General features: G+C 49.1%; 1 protein-coding gene across 4 annotated transcripts in view; it reads right to left on the bottom strand.

Moving 5' to 3' along the window:
- Positions 1 to 15,212, bottom strand: part of SBF2 (SET binding factor 2) — a 245,472-nt gene that overhangs the window by 82,936 nt on the left and 147,324 nt on the right. For all 4 annotated transcript variants that reach the window (XM_077287271.1, XM_077287272.1, XM_077287274.1 and 1 more), the window contains exon 17: positions 14,868 to 14,936. In XM_077287271.1, coding sequence (XP_077143386.1) covers positions 14,868 to 14,936 — 69 coding nt within the window. The remainder of the gene's footprint in view (positions 1 to 14,867; positions 14,937 to 15,212) is intronic.

The following is a 15,212-nucleotide window of genomic DNA, read 5'->3' as shown; positions in this document are numbered from 1 at the left end:
CCAGGCTGGGCTTCCTCTCTGTCACAATCGGTGGCCAATCTAACACGGGTGTCTCAAACCCTGGTGACCGTGCTGGACCGATTGCCTCTGCAGACCCCCGCAGTAGCCAGCCGGTCGCAGGAGCCTCCGCCCGAGCCTTCCTAGATTAGCCACAAAAGGTCTAGACAGGAACGAAGGTCTGAGTCCTCTTCTCACTCCATCTCGCCACTCGGTCCTCCTCTGCGGTCGGCGAACTCCCGATCCTCCTCTCCTGAGTCAGGCGAGGTGTTCTCTGATGCGCTTTCGGAGGATGTTTCGAAGCTGGATTCGAACCAAATCGCTACCATGAGGGATATGGTTCAGAATCTCATTGGAGCGATAAATCTAACCTGTGGCATTAAGGAGTCCTCTACGGAACCCGCAGATCAGGCGGTTTCGTTTAGACGGGCTAAACCACCTTCCAAGTTTTTCGCTCCTCACCCGGAATTCGAGGAGATTATGTCTAGAGAAAGAGAGAACCCGACCAGACGATTTCAGAGAGGAAAGCGACTTGGCGTTTTATATCCCTTTTCCCCTGAGCTCACCGCTAATTGGACTGCTTCTCCTTCGGTGGACCCTCCAGTTTCCAGACTGTCCACCAACACGGTCCTCCCACTGTCCGGCGGAGCATCTCTGAAGGATTCTAACGATAGAGTCATAGAATCTTTCGAAGTGTCAGCGGCCTCAGCTAGTCTTTGCCCGGCCTTTGCTTCCACTTGGGTTTCAAAATCCATATCCAAATGGGCCAAACAGCTCCGTCAGGGCATTCTGGACGGGGTTCCATCCGGACAGCTGGCGGAACTTGCCAACCAGATTTCTCACGCGGGTGAATATCTGGTCTCCGCCTCTCTGGACGCTGCGTCGTGTGCGGCTCAGGCGTCCTGCAACGCAGTAGCCATCCGCCGGACCGTTTGGCTTAAGGCCTGGCAGGCGGATTTGTCTTCTAAAAAGTCTCTTACCAGCCTGCCTTTTCAGGGGTCTCGTCTCTTTGGTTCTAAGCGGGACCAAATCATTAAGGACGCTACAGGGGGCACAAGTTTCCTTCTTCCCCAGGCCAAGCCTCGTCGCCCTCCTCCTAGACGTCAATTTTGGTCTTTTCGTCACTTCGCGGCATGAAATTCCTTCTCCCAGCAACAACAGAGGCCACAGGCACGTCAAGAGAAGAAAACGGTATCCTTTAGGCCCACTCCTTCCTGGCGTCCTCACTACTCCCAGGGTAGATCTTCCAGGTCCAGGACTGGAAGAACCACCTCGGCATGACTCTCGGCTAGTCGTCAGCCCACCTCCCAGGCTGGGCGGCCGTCTCCTCTTCTTCAGGGACGTCTGGATCTTCTCAGTAGAGGACGCATGGGTCAGGGAAGTTGTATCCTCGGGATACAAGATAGAGTTCGTTTCACGACCCCGGGATCGTTTTTTTTCGAATCCCGACCTCCAAGAGATCCCGCTCTAGTTCCGGGTTTCTTCGCAGCCATCACTTCTCTCCTCAAAGCCGGGGTAATTGTTCCCGTTCCAGAAAAAGAACGGTTCACAGGTTTCTATTCAAACCTTTTTGTGGTACCGAAAAAAAGACAGCAGGGTGCGTCCCATTCTGGATCTCAAATTGCTGAACAAGAGAGTTCGTCTGAAGCACTTCAGGATGGAATCCCTTCGTTCAGTAATTGCTTCCATGGAGGCTCAGGAATTTCTGTGCTCCATAGATATTCAGGACGCCTACCTCCATGTTCCGATATTCCCGGGACATCACCGATATCTGCGCTTTGCAGTGCTTCAGGAACATTTTCAGTTCGTCGCCCTGCCGTTCGGTCTTGCAACCTCCCCAAGAGTTTTCACGAAGATCATGGCGGCGCTGATGGCCATCTTGAGGGTCAGAGGCCTGGTTCTCTTTTCATACCTCGACGACATCCTCATCAAGGCTCCGTCCATTTCTCAGGCCCACGAAAGCCTGTCCATTGTTCTCGACACCCTAGCCCGTTTCGGGTGGCTGGTCAACCGGAAGAAGTCCTGCCTTATTCTTTCTCAGCGCATCATCTTTCTGGGCATGTTCTTCGACACTCGTCAGACCAAGGTCTTTCTTCCCGAAGACAAGAGATCCATTCTTCGTTGGGACATACGCGTGCTCCAGGGCCCTCGGTCTCCCTCCTTCCTATCGGCCATGAAGGTTTTGGGGAGGATGGTAGCAACATTGGAAGCGATTCCCTTCGCCCAATTTCACTCGCGACCTCTTCAGCAAGCCATCCTGTCTCAGTGGAACAGGTATGTCTTCTCCCTGGACCGCCCGATCCGACTCTCTCCCCGGGTCAAACGGTCTCTCAACTGGTGGCTTACGTCACCTCTCGTCTCCCAGGGCAGGTCCTTCCTTCCAGTTCACTGGCAAGTGGTGACGAGGGATGCCAGCCTGCTCGGCTGGGGTGCGGTGTTTCGCCACCTGACTGTACAGGGCCGCTGGTCGGCGCAGGAGTCCACCTTGCCGATCAATGTCCTCGAGATCCGGACCATTTTTCTGTCCCTTCGTCACTGGGAAGGGATTCTCAGGGGCCTTTCAATCCGAATCCAGACGGACAATGCCACGGCGGTGGCATATGTCAACCATCAAGGGGGGACTCGGAGCTCCTTGGCCTTGCCGAGGTATCCAAGATCCTCCTCTGGGAAGAGGCAACGGTTCCAGTAATATCCGCGCTGCATATCCCCGGCGTGGACAATTGGGCCGCCGACTTCCTCAGCCGCGAGGGTCTCGCGGCAGGGGAATGGTCCTTGCATTCGGAGGTCTTCCATCAGATTTGTCTTCGATGGGACTCCGGACGTGGACCTCACGGCGTCTCGAATGAACAGGAAGGTTCCGCAGTTCGTCTCCAGGTCTCGCGATCCTCTTGCAGTGGGCGTTGATGCTCTGGCCATTCCTTGGTCACAGTTCGTGCTGCCCTACCTGTTCCCACCCCTTCCATTACTTCCCAAACTGTTGAAAAAGATCAAAGCGGAAGGGGTGCCGGTCATTCTGATCGCCCCGGATTGGCCCAGGAGAGCTTGGTTCGCAGAGCTTTTCAATCTTCTCGCGGACGCTCCCTGGCGCCTTCCAGACAGGCCCGATCTGCTGTCTCAGGGTCCGATCTGCCACCCGAATTCTCGGTCGCTCAGTTTAACGGCGTGGCTGTTGAGACCGCAGTTCTAAGAGCGTCCGGCCTTTCGGACCGGGTGATTCACACCATGATTCAGGCTCGGAAGCCTTCGTGTTCCAGGATCTACTATCATACCTGGAAGGCTTACTTCCATTGGTGTGAGTCCAACTGCGTTTCATCTATGTCCTTTTCCCTGCCTTCCATTTTGGCCTTCCTTCAGGCAGGACTGGATTCGGGCCTGGCTCTTAGTTCCCTGTAGGGCCAGGTCTCTGCGCTTTCCATCCTTTTTCAGAAGACTTTAGCTTCCCGACCACAGGTTAAGACCTTCCTTCAAGAGGTAGCCCACGCTGTCCCTCCGTACAGGGCCCCTGTGGATTCATGGGATTTAAACCTGGTACTGGACATTCTGAGGGTTTCCCCCTTTGAGCCTCTCAGGAAGGTCCCCATGTCAGTTCTATCTTGGAAAGTGGCCTTTCTTGTGGCCATCACTTCTATCCGCCGCGTTTCCGAGTTGGCGGCCCTGTCTTGCCGTCCTCTGTTCTTGGTCATCGACCAGGACAAGGTGGTCCTCAGGCCTCCGCCTTCTTTTCTTCCTTAGGTGGTTTCCACCTTCCACCTCAACGAGGACATCGTTCTACCTTCCTTTTGTCCAGCTCCGACTCATCCTCTGGAGCGATCGTTGAACAAGCTGGACCTCGTCAGGGCAGTGAAGATCTACCTGGAGAGAACGTCCACTTTCCGGAAGACAGATTCTCTTTTCGTCATTCCTGATGGCTCGCGCAGAGGCCAACCGGCTTCTAAGGCGACTATCGCTCGCTGGATCCGAACGGCTATTCTGGATGCTTACCGGGTCAAGAACAGAGTGCCCCCTCCTGGGATCAAGGCTCACTCTACCTGGGCAGTCGGCGCCTCCTGGGCAGTGCACCACAGGGCTTCCGCCCTACAGCTTTGCAAAGCGGCAACCTGTTCTTCCATCCACACGTTCGCCAAATTTTACAAGGTCCATACCTACGCTTTGGCGGACGCCAGCCTAGGCAGAAGGATCTTGCAGGCGGCAGTGGTGAGTCCTCTGACCTGATGGAAGTCTGTTTCTTTCCGCCCTTGGGACTGCTTTGGGACGTCCCATGGTTCCTTTGTCCCCCAATGAGAGGCGATAAAGAAAACAGGATTTTTGGTTGCTTACCGTAAAATCTGTTTCTTGGAGCCTCCATTGGGGGACACAGCACCCTCCCAATGTTTCTCAGTTTATGTTGTTTTATGTTCTATGACTGTTCTCACGTTCAGTATTTTTTGCGTTTTTTCGCTATAAAAACGTGATAAAAACGCAAAAAAAACGCTTACATATGCCTCCCATTATTTTCAGTGTTTTACGCATTTCTTGTGCAAATGTTGCATTTTTTTCCGCAAAAAAATCGCATTGCGGAAAAAAAAGCAACATGTTCATTACATTTGCGGAAATGCAGGGATTCCGCACACCTAGGAATGCATTGATCTACTTACTTTCCGCATGGGGCTATGCCCACCATGCGGGAAGTAAGCAGATCATTTGCGGTTGGTACCTAGGGTGGAGGAGAGGAGACTCTCCTCCACGGACTGGGCACCATATAATTGGTAAAAAAAAAAAAAGAATTAAAATAAAAAATAGTCATATACTCGCCTTCGATGGCCCCCGGAGTCTTCCCGCCTCTCATCGGTACACGCTGCCGCTTCCGTTCCTATAGATGGTGTGTGTGAAGGATCTGCGATGACGTCGCGGTCACGTGACGTCATCGAAGGTCCTGCACACACACACACCATCTAAAGGAACGGAAGCCGCTGAGGAGATCGGCTGTCTGCAGGTGAGTATAACCATTTTTTTTATTATTTTTAAACATTCTATCTTTTACTATTGATGCTGCATAGGCTGCATCTATAGTAAAAAGTTGGTCACACTTGTCAAACACTATGTTTGACAAGTGTGACCAACCTGTCAATCAGCTTTCCAAGCGATGCTACAGATCGCTTGGAAAACTTTAGCATTCTGCAAGCTAATTATGCTTGCAAAATGCTAAAAAAAAAAAAACGGGAAAAAAACGCAAAAAAAAAAAAAAAAAAGCGGATTTCTTGCAGAAAATTTCCGGTTTTCTTCAGGAAATTTCTGCAAGAAATCCTGACGTGTGCACATACCCTGTTCTCAAGTTTGTGGTTATGGTTTTCAACCTTGTTAATTATCTTCTACTGCTTTCTCACTAACTAAAGAGTATAATGCCAGTCGGTGGGGTGTACACTGCAGAGGAGGAGCTAACTTTATTTGCATAGTGTCAGCCTCCTAGTGGCAGCAGCATACACCCATGGTTCCTGTGTCCCCCAATGGAGGCTCCAAGAAACAGATTTTACGGTAAGCAACCAAAAATCCTGTTTCTTGTACATAGGAGCAGTATTAAAGTAGTTATATTCTTGTACATAGGAGCAGTATTATAGTAGTTATATTCTTGTACATAGGGGCAGTATTATAGTATTTATATGCATGTACATTGGGGCAGTATTATTGTAGTTATATTCTTGTACATAGGAGCAGTATTATAGTAGTTATATTCTTGTACATAGGGGCAGTATTACAGAAGTTATATTCTTGTACATAGGAGCAGTATTATAGTAGTTATATTCTTGCACATAGGAGCAGTATTATAGTAGTTATATTCTTGTACACAGGAGCAGCATTATGGTAGTTAAATTCTTGTACATTTGAGCAGTATTATAGTAGTTATATTCTTGTACACAGGAGCAGCATTATGGTAGTTATATTCTTGTATATTAGAGCAGTATTATAGTTATATTCTTGTACATAGGAGCAGTATTATAGTAGTTATATTGTTGTACATAGGGGCAATATTATAGTAGTTATATTCCTGTACATAGGGGCAGTATTATAGTAGTTATATTCTTGTACATAGTAGCAGTATTATAGTAGTTATATTCTTGTACATATGAGGCAGTATTATAGTAGTTATATTCTTGTACATAGGGGCAGTATTATAGTAGTTATATTCTTGTACATAGTAGCAGTATTATAGTAGTTATATTGAAAGATATAATGAGCCAGAGGGAGATACTTTACCGTTCATTGGAGCTTATAAAATAAATTAAGCAGCAGTCAATTACAAAGAACACCCTATAGTAAAAATTACCAAATGTTACTGTCTCTGGCAGCAGACAGGGTAAAAATGATTGACTTTTGAGGGATGACAGACAAAACAGGAATGAAACTGCCCCTGACCTATATTAACCCATCAGTGACCGGGTCACACAAGGCCAGACTGACTCATTAACAAAACACTGGGGGGTACAAGGTACTTGACTACTCCCTATAGGAACAGAGGTCAAAGTCAATATGGATAAAAGCCTACAGGGATCACATTCAGCATTTCTTCCTGTCACCACTAACAATATGATGGTGGATCTCTGGAATCTGCGACATCCAATATACGATTTACACTGTTTGGAGGTTTTCCATGACACCAGGTACAAAAGTAAAGTTGATCTCACATTTCATGCACAGGAGACGGCAGGAATTTAAGGAACTTACACAACCAGGATCTGGATCAAAGCAGATCTCTACTCAAAGAAAGGAAAAAAAAGACAGCTCAGACAGCTTGCTATGATTCTTAAAAGGACCTTCATAAAAGTAACCAATAAATTGCAGCAGCCATATTTACTGTAATATATTTATAAAACCTAACAATATTCTCAACAGGTTTTTTTATCTTATAGTCAGAATAATTACATCTAAACAGAATAACTGTGTACAAACATTTCTTGATCCTGAGTTACATCTTAAATTATACTCCAGAGCTGTACTCACTATTCTGCTGGTGCAGTCACTGTGTACATACATTACATTACTGATCCTGAGTTACATCCTGTATTATACTCTAGAGCTGCACTCACTATTCTGCTGGTGCAGTCACTGTGTACATACATTACTGATCCTGAGTTACATCCTGTATTATACTCCAGAGCTGCACTCACTATTCTGCTGGTGCAGTCACTGTGTACATACATTACATTACTGATCCTGCACTGATCCCGAGTTACATCCTGTATTATACTCCAGAGCTGCACTCACTATTCTGCTGGTGCAGTCACTGTGTACATACATTACTGATCCTGTACTGATCCCGAGTTACATCCTGTATTATAGTCCAGAGCTGCACTCACTATTCTGCTGGTGCAGTCACTGTGTAAATACATTTCATTACTGATCCTGAGTTACATCCTGTATTATACCCCAGAGCTGCACTCACTATTCTGCTGGTGCAATCACTGTGTAAATACATTTCATTACTGATCCTGAGTTACATCCTGTATTATACCCCAGAGCTGCACTCACTATTCTGCTGGTGCAGTCACTGTGTACATACATTACATTACTGATCCTGAGTTACATCCTGAATTTACAAAATATCGTCGCTGTTTATGTAATTCTTTATGTAAACTGGAATCTAGGGATCACGGGTGGAAAGTAACTAGTGGTGCAGGGATCATTGAAGAATGGATCTCTGGGGAAAGTCCAGGAACCTCTAGAGGCTGGAGATGAAGACTTTCACACTGGATTTTATTTTAAACAGATAGAAGAACTTAAACTGATTGAGGAGTAAAAAGGAGATTTTGAGGCTCAGACACCGGGGGAGGGAACACTGTGCGGCTGAGATCCGCAGAGCCGGCCCATAAATACCGCCTGAGTGCGAAACACAAAACTGTATTATTACACAACTAGAATAGTTGTGTCTTCTCTTTGTTGACTCAGGTCTTTGGGGCTAAGCCGCGCTCCGAACACGGTGATCCTCTTACTTCCAAAATCTGAAGTTATTTCTGGACTGGGGCAAATCAAGAATTTAGACCTTAGCCGATCTTTGCTTTCCGCCAATTCTAAAATCTCTTACAAGAAATGGAAAAGAAATTCTGGAGAAAAAATTGATTTCTTTTTATCTGGAAATGGAGATGGCCACCTTAATAAAAACAAAGATAAACAAATGGACACAGTGACTGCACCAGCAAAATAGTGAGTGCAGCTCTGGAGTATAATACAGGATGTAACTCAGGATCAGTAATGTATGTACACAGTGACTGCACCAGCAGAATAGTGAGTGCAGCTCTGGAGTATAATACAGGATGTAACTCAGGATCAGTAATGTAATATATGTACACAGTGATTGCACCAGCAGAATAGTGAGTGCTGGTCTGGGGTATAATACAGGATGTAACTCGGGATCAGTAATGTAATGTATGTACACAGTGACTGCACCAGCAGAATAGTGAGTGCAGCTCTGGAGTATGATACAGGATGTAACTCAGGATCAGTAATGTAATGTATGTGCACAGTGACTGCACCAGCAGAATAGTGAGTGCAGCTCTGAGGTATAATACAGGATGTAACTCAGGATCAGTAATGTAATGTATGTACACAGTGACTGCACCAGCAGAATAGTGAGTGCAGCTCTGGAGTATGATACAGGATGTAACTCAGGATCAGTAATGTAATGTATGTGCACAGTGACTGCACCAGCAGAATAGTGAGTGCTGCTCTGGGGTATAATACAGGATGTAACTCAGGATCAGTAATGTAATGTATGTACACAGTGACTGCACCAGCAGAATAGTGAGTGCTGCTCTGGAGTATGATACAGGATGTAACTCAGGATCAGTAATGTAATGTATGTACAAAGTGACTGCACCAGCAGAATAGTGAGTGCAGCTCTGGAGTATAATACAGGATGTAACTCAGGATCAGTAATGTAATGTATGTACACAGTGACTGCACCAGCAGAATAGTGAGTGCTGCTCTGGGGTATAATACAGGATGTAACTCAGGATCAGTAATGTAATGTATGTACACAGTGACTGCACCAGCAGAATAGTGAGTGCTGCTCTGGAGTATGATACAGGATGTAACTCAGGATCAGTAATGTAATGTATGTACACAGTGACTGCACCAGCAGAATAGTGAGTGCAGCTCTGGAGTATAATACAGGATGTAACTCAGGATCAGTAATGTAATGTATGCACACAGTTATGTTGTATACCAAGCATATTATTCTGACTTCTTAGATATACATTATCATTTCCTCCACCATTCTCAGTTTTGGCACGCACGTGCCCTTGCAGCTATCACTAGGGTGAACGTACCCCTGCAAAGAGGTATTTTGGATCAGACCCCTCGGGGTCTTGCTGCGGTGTTCTGCACAGTGATGACCAATGTGACCATCGCACTGCAGATATTATTCGCACAGATGCAGCACAGTAAAGTTTGTGTTTAGGATGGTGGCAATCATCATTATTTCTCTTTGCTGTTAACATGAAATCGTGTAAGGGTCATGCCGTACAGACGGCGTTGTCTAAACACTTTGGATTCAGGAGGTGATTTCTCTTTCAGAAGCATTCATTTCTTAAAATACTAAAGTTATGGCAGTGTCTCGGCTCATGTATGGAAAGTTTAGGGGGCAGGGGGAAGCGTCTGCTTCCTCCGAGGGCTCAAATTATATTAAAGGAATGTTCAGTGATTGTCTCTTTCTTCCTCCATCCTTGGGAAGTGCAAGGCCGAGGAGGAGGAAACTACGGACAGGTGCCGAATGGAAAACTGCGGGGGACTAAGAAAAGATGGAAAGGAAAGTGACAGAGCTCAGCACGGAGGTCACTACTGACGAGCCAAACCGAGCTCCGACCTGTCACTCTGGTGCAGGAAAGTACGAGATGCTGGGACTTGTAGTGCTCAAGTACATTGCAGACTCATGGGCACCACATCAAAACTAAGTCAAATGAGTATCAAACTATGAGCAGCAAAAAAACAAAAAGTGCCATCACTGTAATACAAGGCTCCTACGACATAATGCGCCCACGACACAATGCACTCACACACCCGACACAATGCGCCCTTGACACAATGCACCCACGCACCCGACACAATGCGCCCAAGCACCTGACAATGCGCCCACGCAACCGACAATGCGCCCACGCAACCGACAATGCGCCCACGCAACCGACAATGCGCCCACGCAACCGACAATGCGCCCACGCAACCGACAATGCGCCCACGCAACCGACAATGCGCCCACGCACCCGACAATGCGCCCACGCACCCGACAATGCGCCCACGCACCCGACAATGCGCCCACGCAACCGACAATGCGCCCACGCAACCGACAATGCGCCCACGCAACCGACAATGCGCCCACGCACCCGACAATGCGCCCACGCACCCGACAATGCGCCCACGCACCCGACAATGCGCCCACGCACCCGACAATGCGCCCACGCACCCGACAATGCGCCCACGCACCCGACAATGCGCCCACGCACCCGACAATGCGCCCACGCACCCGACAATGCGCCCACGCACCCGACAATGCGCCCACGCACCCGACAATGCGCCCACGCACCCGACAATGCGCCCACGCACCCGACAATGCGCCCACGCACCCGACAATGCGCCCACGCACCCGACAATGCGCCCACGCACCCGACAATGCGCCCACGCACCCGACAATGCGCCCACGCACCCGACAATGCGCCCACGCACCCGACAATGCGCCCACGCACCCGACAATGCGCCCACGCACCCGACAATGCGCCCACGCACCCGACAATGCGCCCACGCACCCGACAATGCGCCCACGCACCCGACAATGCGCCCACGCACCCGACAATGCGCCCACGCACCCGACAATGCGCCCACGCACCCGACAATGCGCCCACGCACCCGACAATGCGCCCACGCACCCGACAATGCGCCCACGCACCCGACAATGCGCCCACGCACCCGACAATGCGCCCACGCACCCGACAATGCGCCCACGCACCCGACAATGCGCCCACGCACCCGACAATGCGCCCACGCACCCGACAATGCGCCCACGCACCCGACAATGCGCCCACGCACCCGACAATGCGCCCACGCACCCGACAATGCGCCCACACACCCGACAATGCACCCACACACCCGACACAATATGCCCACAACACAATGCACCCCCGACACAATGCATCCGCGACACAATGAGCCCACGCACCCGACAATGCGCCCACGCACCTGACAATGCGCCCACGCACCCGACAATGCGCCCACGCACCCGACAATGCGCCCACGCACCCGACAATGCGCCCACGCACCCGACAATGCACCCACACACCCGACAATGCACCCACACACCCGACACAATATGCCCACAACACAATGCACCCCCGACACAATGCATCCGCGACACAATGAGCCCACGCACCCGACAATGCGCCCACGCACCTGACAATGCGCCCACGCACCCGACAATGCGCCCACGCACCCGACAATGCGCCCACGCACCCGACAATGCGCCCACGCACCCGACAATGCGCCCACGCACCCGACAATGCGCCCACCCACCCGACAATGCACCCACACACCCGACACAATATGCCCACAACACAATGCACCCCCGACACAATGCATCCGCAACAGAATGAGCCCACGCACCCGACAATGCGCCCACCCACCCGACAATGCGCCCACCCACCCGACAATGCGCCCACCCACCCGACAATGCGCCCACCCACCCGACAATGCACCCACCCACCCGACAATGCACCCACCCACCCGACAATGCACCCACACACCCGACACAATATGCCCACAACACAATGCACCCCCGACACAATGCATCCGCGACACAATGAGCCCACGCACCCGACAATGCGCCCACGCACCCGACAATGCGCCCACGCACCCGACAATGCGCCCACGCACCCGACAATGCGCCCACGCACCCGACAATGCGCCCACGCACCCGACACAATATGCCCACAACACAATGCACCCCCGACACAATGCATCCGCGACACAATGAGCCCACGCACCCGACAATGCGCCCACGCACCCAGACAATGCGCCCACGCACCCAGACAATGCGCCCACGCAACCAGACAATGCGCCCACGCAACCAGACAATGCGCCCACGCAACCAGACAATGCGCCCACGCACCAGACAATGCGCCCACGCAACCAGACAATGCGCCCACGCACCAGACAATGCGCCCACGCACCAGACAATGCGCCCACGCACCAGACAATGCGCCCACGACACAATGCGCCCACGACACAATGCGCCCACGACACAATGCGCCCACGACACAATGCGCCCACGACACAATGCGCCCACGACACAATGCGCCCACGACACAATGCGCCCACGACACAATGCGCCCACGACACAATGCGCCCACGAACCCGATAAAATTAGCCTATGAACCATTAAGTGGCTGATAGCAGAAAACAATAGACTGCACTCATCTGCACAGCAATAAAAGAGAAAAACCAGGCTGCAGGATCCCTGCCCCTTTAAGAGGGAGAGTTTTACGATCTTTCCCCCTGAGCACCAGAACAGTACAATCCGTTAATTAATTTATGGCGCAGGGTAATATAAGGAGATTAATTAGAAAGTTATTTCCTTACAGTACGGAGAATTCTTACATTGTGAACAACAGGAAGTCAGACGCTGCGACCTCCGCGCTCAGGGTTTATGTCGATGACAGAGACAAAACAGAGTGAATCATGACTGCATTTTACGTGGCTGAGTCCCGGTAACACAATAAACCCCTCGCTGGTTATTAATTTAGCGATATGGGGGAAGGGTCAGCGCCTGATCCCCCCAACCCACACATTGCACAAGTGGATGACTCTCCATGAGTCCGCCGGGAGAGGATTAACATTTCCCGTCACCAAAGGAGGATGATGAAAACAAAGAAGATGAAAATATCCGAATTTTATGGGTTGGGGGCAAACCACAATAAACAGGAGAGTTACAGAATATTAACCCCTTTTGTACTGACGAGTGAAATCTCTAGATCGAGCCCCCATAATCACATTTAACTTACGGTAGCTGGAAAAAAAAAGTTTTACTCTTATAAGATGAGCAAATTCATTCAAGGTCAATCACATTTTTAATTTTACATCCAAATCTGAATTTATTTTCTGATTTGCTTTGTGCTAGTTGTCATTTTGCTGGATTGTGGAGAGCCGAGAAAAGAGTTAAAAAATAAAATGGAAAAATAAGATATTCTCCTCGCTGTTCACCTGTCTCACCACTGCAGCTCCCCACCAGGTCTTTCCTCCGGCTCCAGTCTCTTCTGGTCTTTCAGGTGACATCTTCCTTAGCTCTGCGCTGAGTAGGTTGTGGGTGGGCTTGGGTGGTCCGCTGCCTCATCAGCACAGGAAGTGTCACACGTTGTGAAGTGACCGCATACTAACTTGTATTGCCAGAAGCATACTCAATACAGAGAGGAGGAAGACACAGAAGACGACCTTACCTGCCATGAAGACAAGTAGAGACCAAAGTCGGAGGACTAGGCGGAAAGCAGCAAGTGAAGAGATATATATATACATTTTGTATTTTAATTATTTTTTAGCCCCTACATTTTTTATGCACTGGTGCCCCAAGAGCACAACAAGGCACATGGTGCTCCAAGAGACCAAAAAGCATAATATGGCACATGGTTCCCCAAGAGACCCAGGAGCACAATACGGAACATGGTGCCCCAAGAGTACAATAAGGCACATGGTGCCCCAAGAGACCCAAGAGCACAATAAGACACATGGTGCCCCAAGAGCACAATACGGCACATAGTGCCCAAGGGCACAATGCGCACATAGTGCCTCAAGAGACCCAAGAGCACAATAAGGCACATGGTGCCCCAAGAGCACAATAAGGCACATGATGCCTCGAGACCCAAGAGCACAATAAGGCACATGATGCCTCAAGAGACCCAAGAGCACAATAAGGCACATGGTGCTCCCAGAGACCAAAAAGCATAATACGGCACATGGATCCCCAAGAGCACAATACGGAACATGGTGCCCCAAGAGTACAATAAGGAACATGATGCCTCAAGAAACCCAAGAGCACAATAAGGCACATGGTGCCCCAAGAGTACACAAAGGAACATGATGCCTCAAGAGACCCAAGAGCACAATAAGGCGCTTGGTGCCCCAAAATACCCTAGAGCACAATAAGGCACTTGGTGCCCCAAAATACCCTAGAGCACAATAAGGCACTTGGTGCCCCAAAATACCCTAGAGCACAATAAGGCACATGGTGCCCCAAGAAACCCAAGAGCGTAATAAGGCACATGGCGCCCTAAAATACCCAAGAGCACAATAAGGCACATGATGCCCCAAAAGCACAATACGGCATATGGTGTCTCAAGAGACCCAAGAGCACAATATGGCACATTCTATTTTCATCAGATAAATCGAATGAAAATTGTATTTCCTGGACATTTTCAAGCGAGCTCCCGAATTCAATTTCCGGCATATTTGCTGAACACAGAAGCAGTGCAGATTGTTAGCCTTATGTAAAAGAATATCAAACATTGCAAAACAAATTCTGCAACTTTCTGATAAACATTTGGGCTGATTCAGCAAAAGAATGAGTTTGGGGCATCTAGTGATTCAGAAATGTATTCAGTCATAAACCGTAGTACAGCCCTGGTTTCATTTACACCACTTTCTGCCCTAAATAACAGTGAAATCTGCTGGGCTCTGATCGGTCATGCCCCTCTTGCTAGGCATCGCTAAAAAAAATTTAAAAAACAAGTTGCAAACTTTTTTGAACAACTTTCCAAATTTCATACCCCATAACTCTGTCATCAGGCATTTATTGCATAACTGTAAAAGGGGAATATTCCTATAAGAAATGTACATGGATCGGATACAAATCTGGCAGGACTCACCCTACAGAACGCGGTGGCCAAAGGAAGAAGCTGCGCTGCGATGTCATATTCTTCAAAGCTGGAGCAGTCCTGAAAGGAAACACGACAGATCTTATTGAAGGGCAATCTGCAACTTCTAGCAATGAGCACAAAAGTTTCCCATTGAAGTTATTGCAGGATCGATTAAAAGAAGCGCTGCTTTAATAAAAAATAAAAAAAAATGATTGCAACAAAAAATTGAGAATATGAAGCGACAGTCAGGGTTTTCTAATTGTGACGTACCCAGCAGAAGCCAATATTACCAAGAGACTGCACTAATCCTATACCGGCCGTCCTGCTCATTGTGCCGCAACTACTTCAGACAGA

This window comes from Ranitomeya variabilis, chromosome 2 (genome assembly GCF_051348905.1).
Source record: "Ranitomeya variabilis isolate aRanVar5 chromosome 2, aRanVar5.hap1, whole genome shotgun sequence".
NCBI lineage: Eukaryota > Metazoa > Chordata > Amphibia > Anura > Dendrobatidae > Ranitomeya > Ranitomeya variabilis.
Note: the sequence above shows the minus strand (reverse complement) of the source record. Positions and strands in the feature narration are given on the sequence as shown.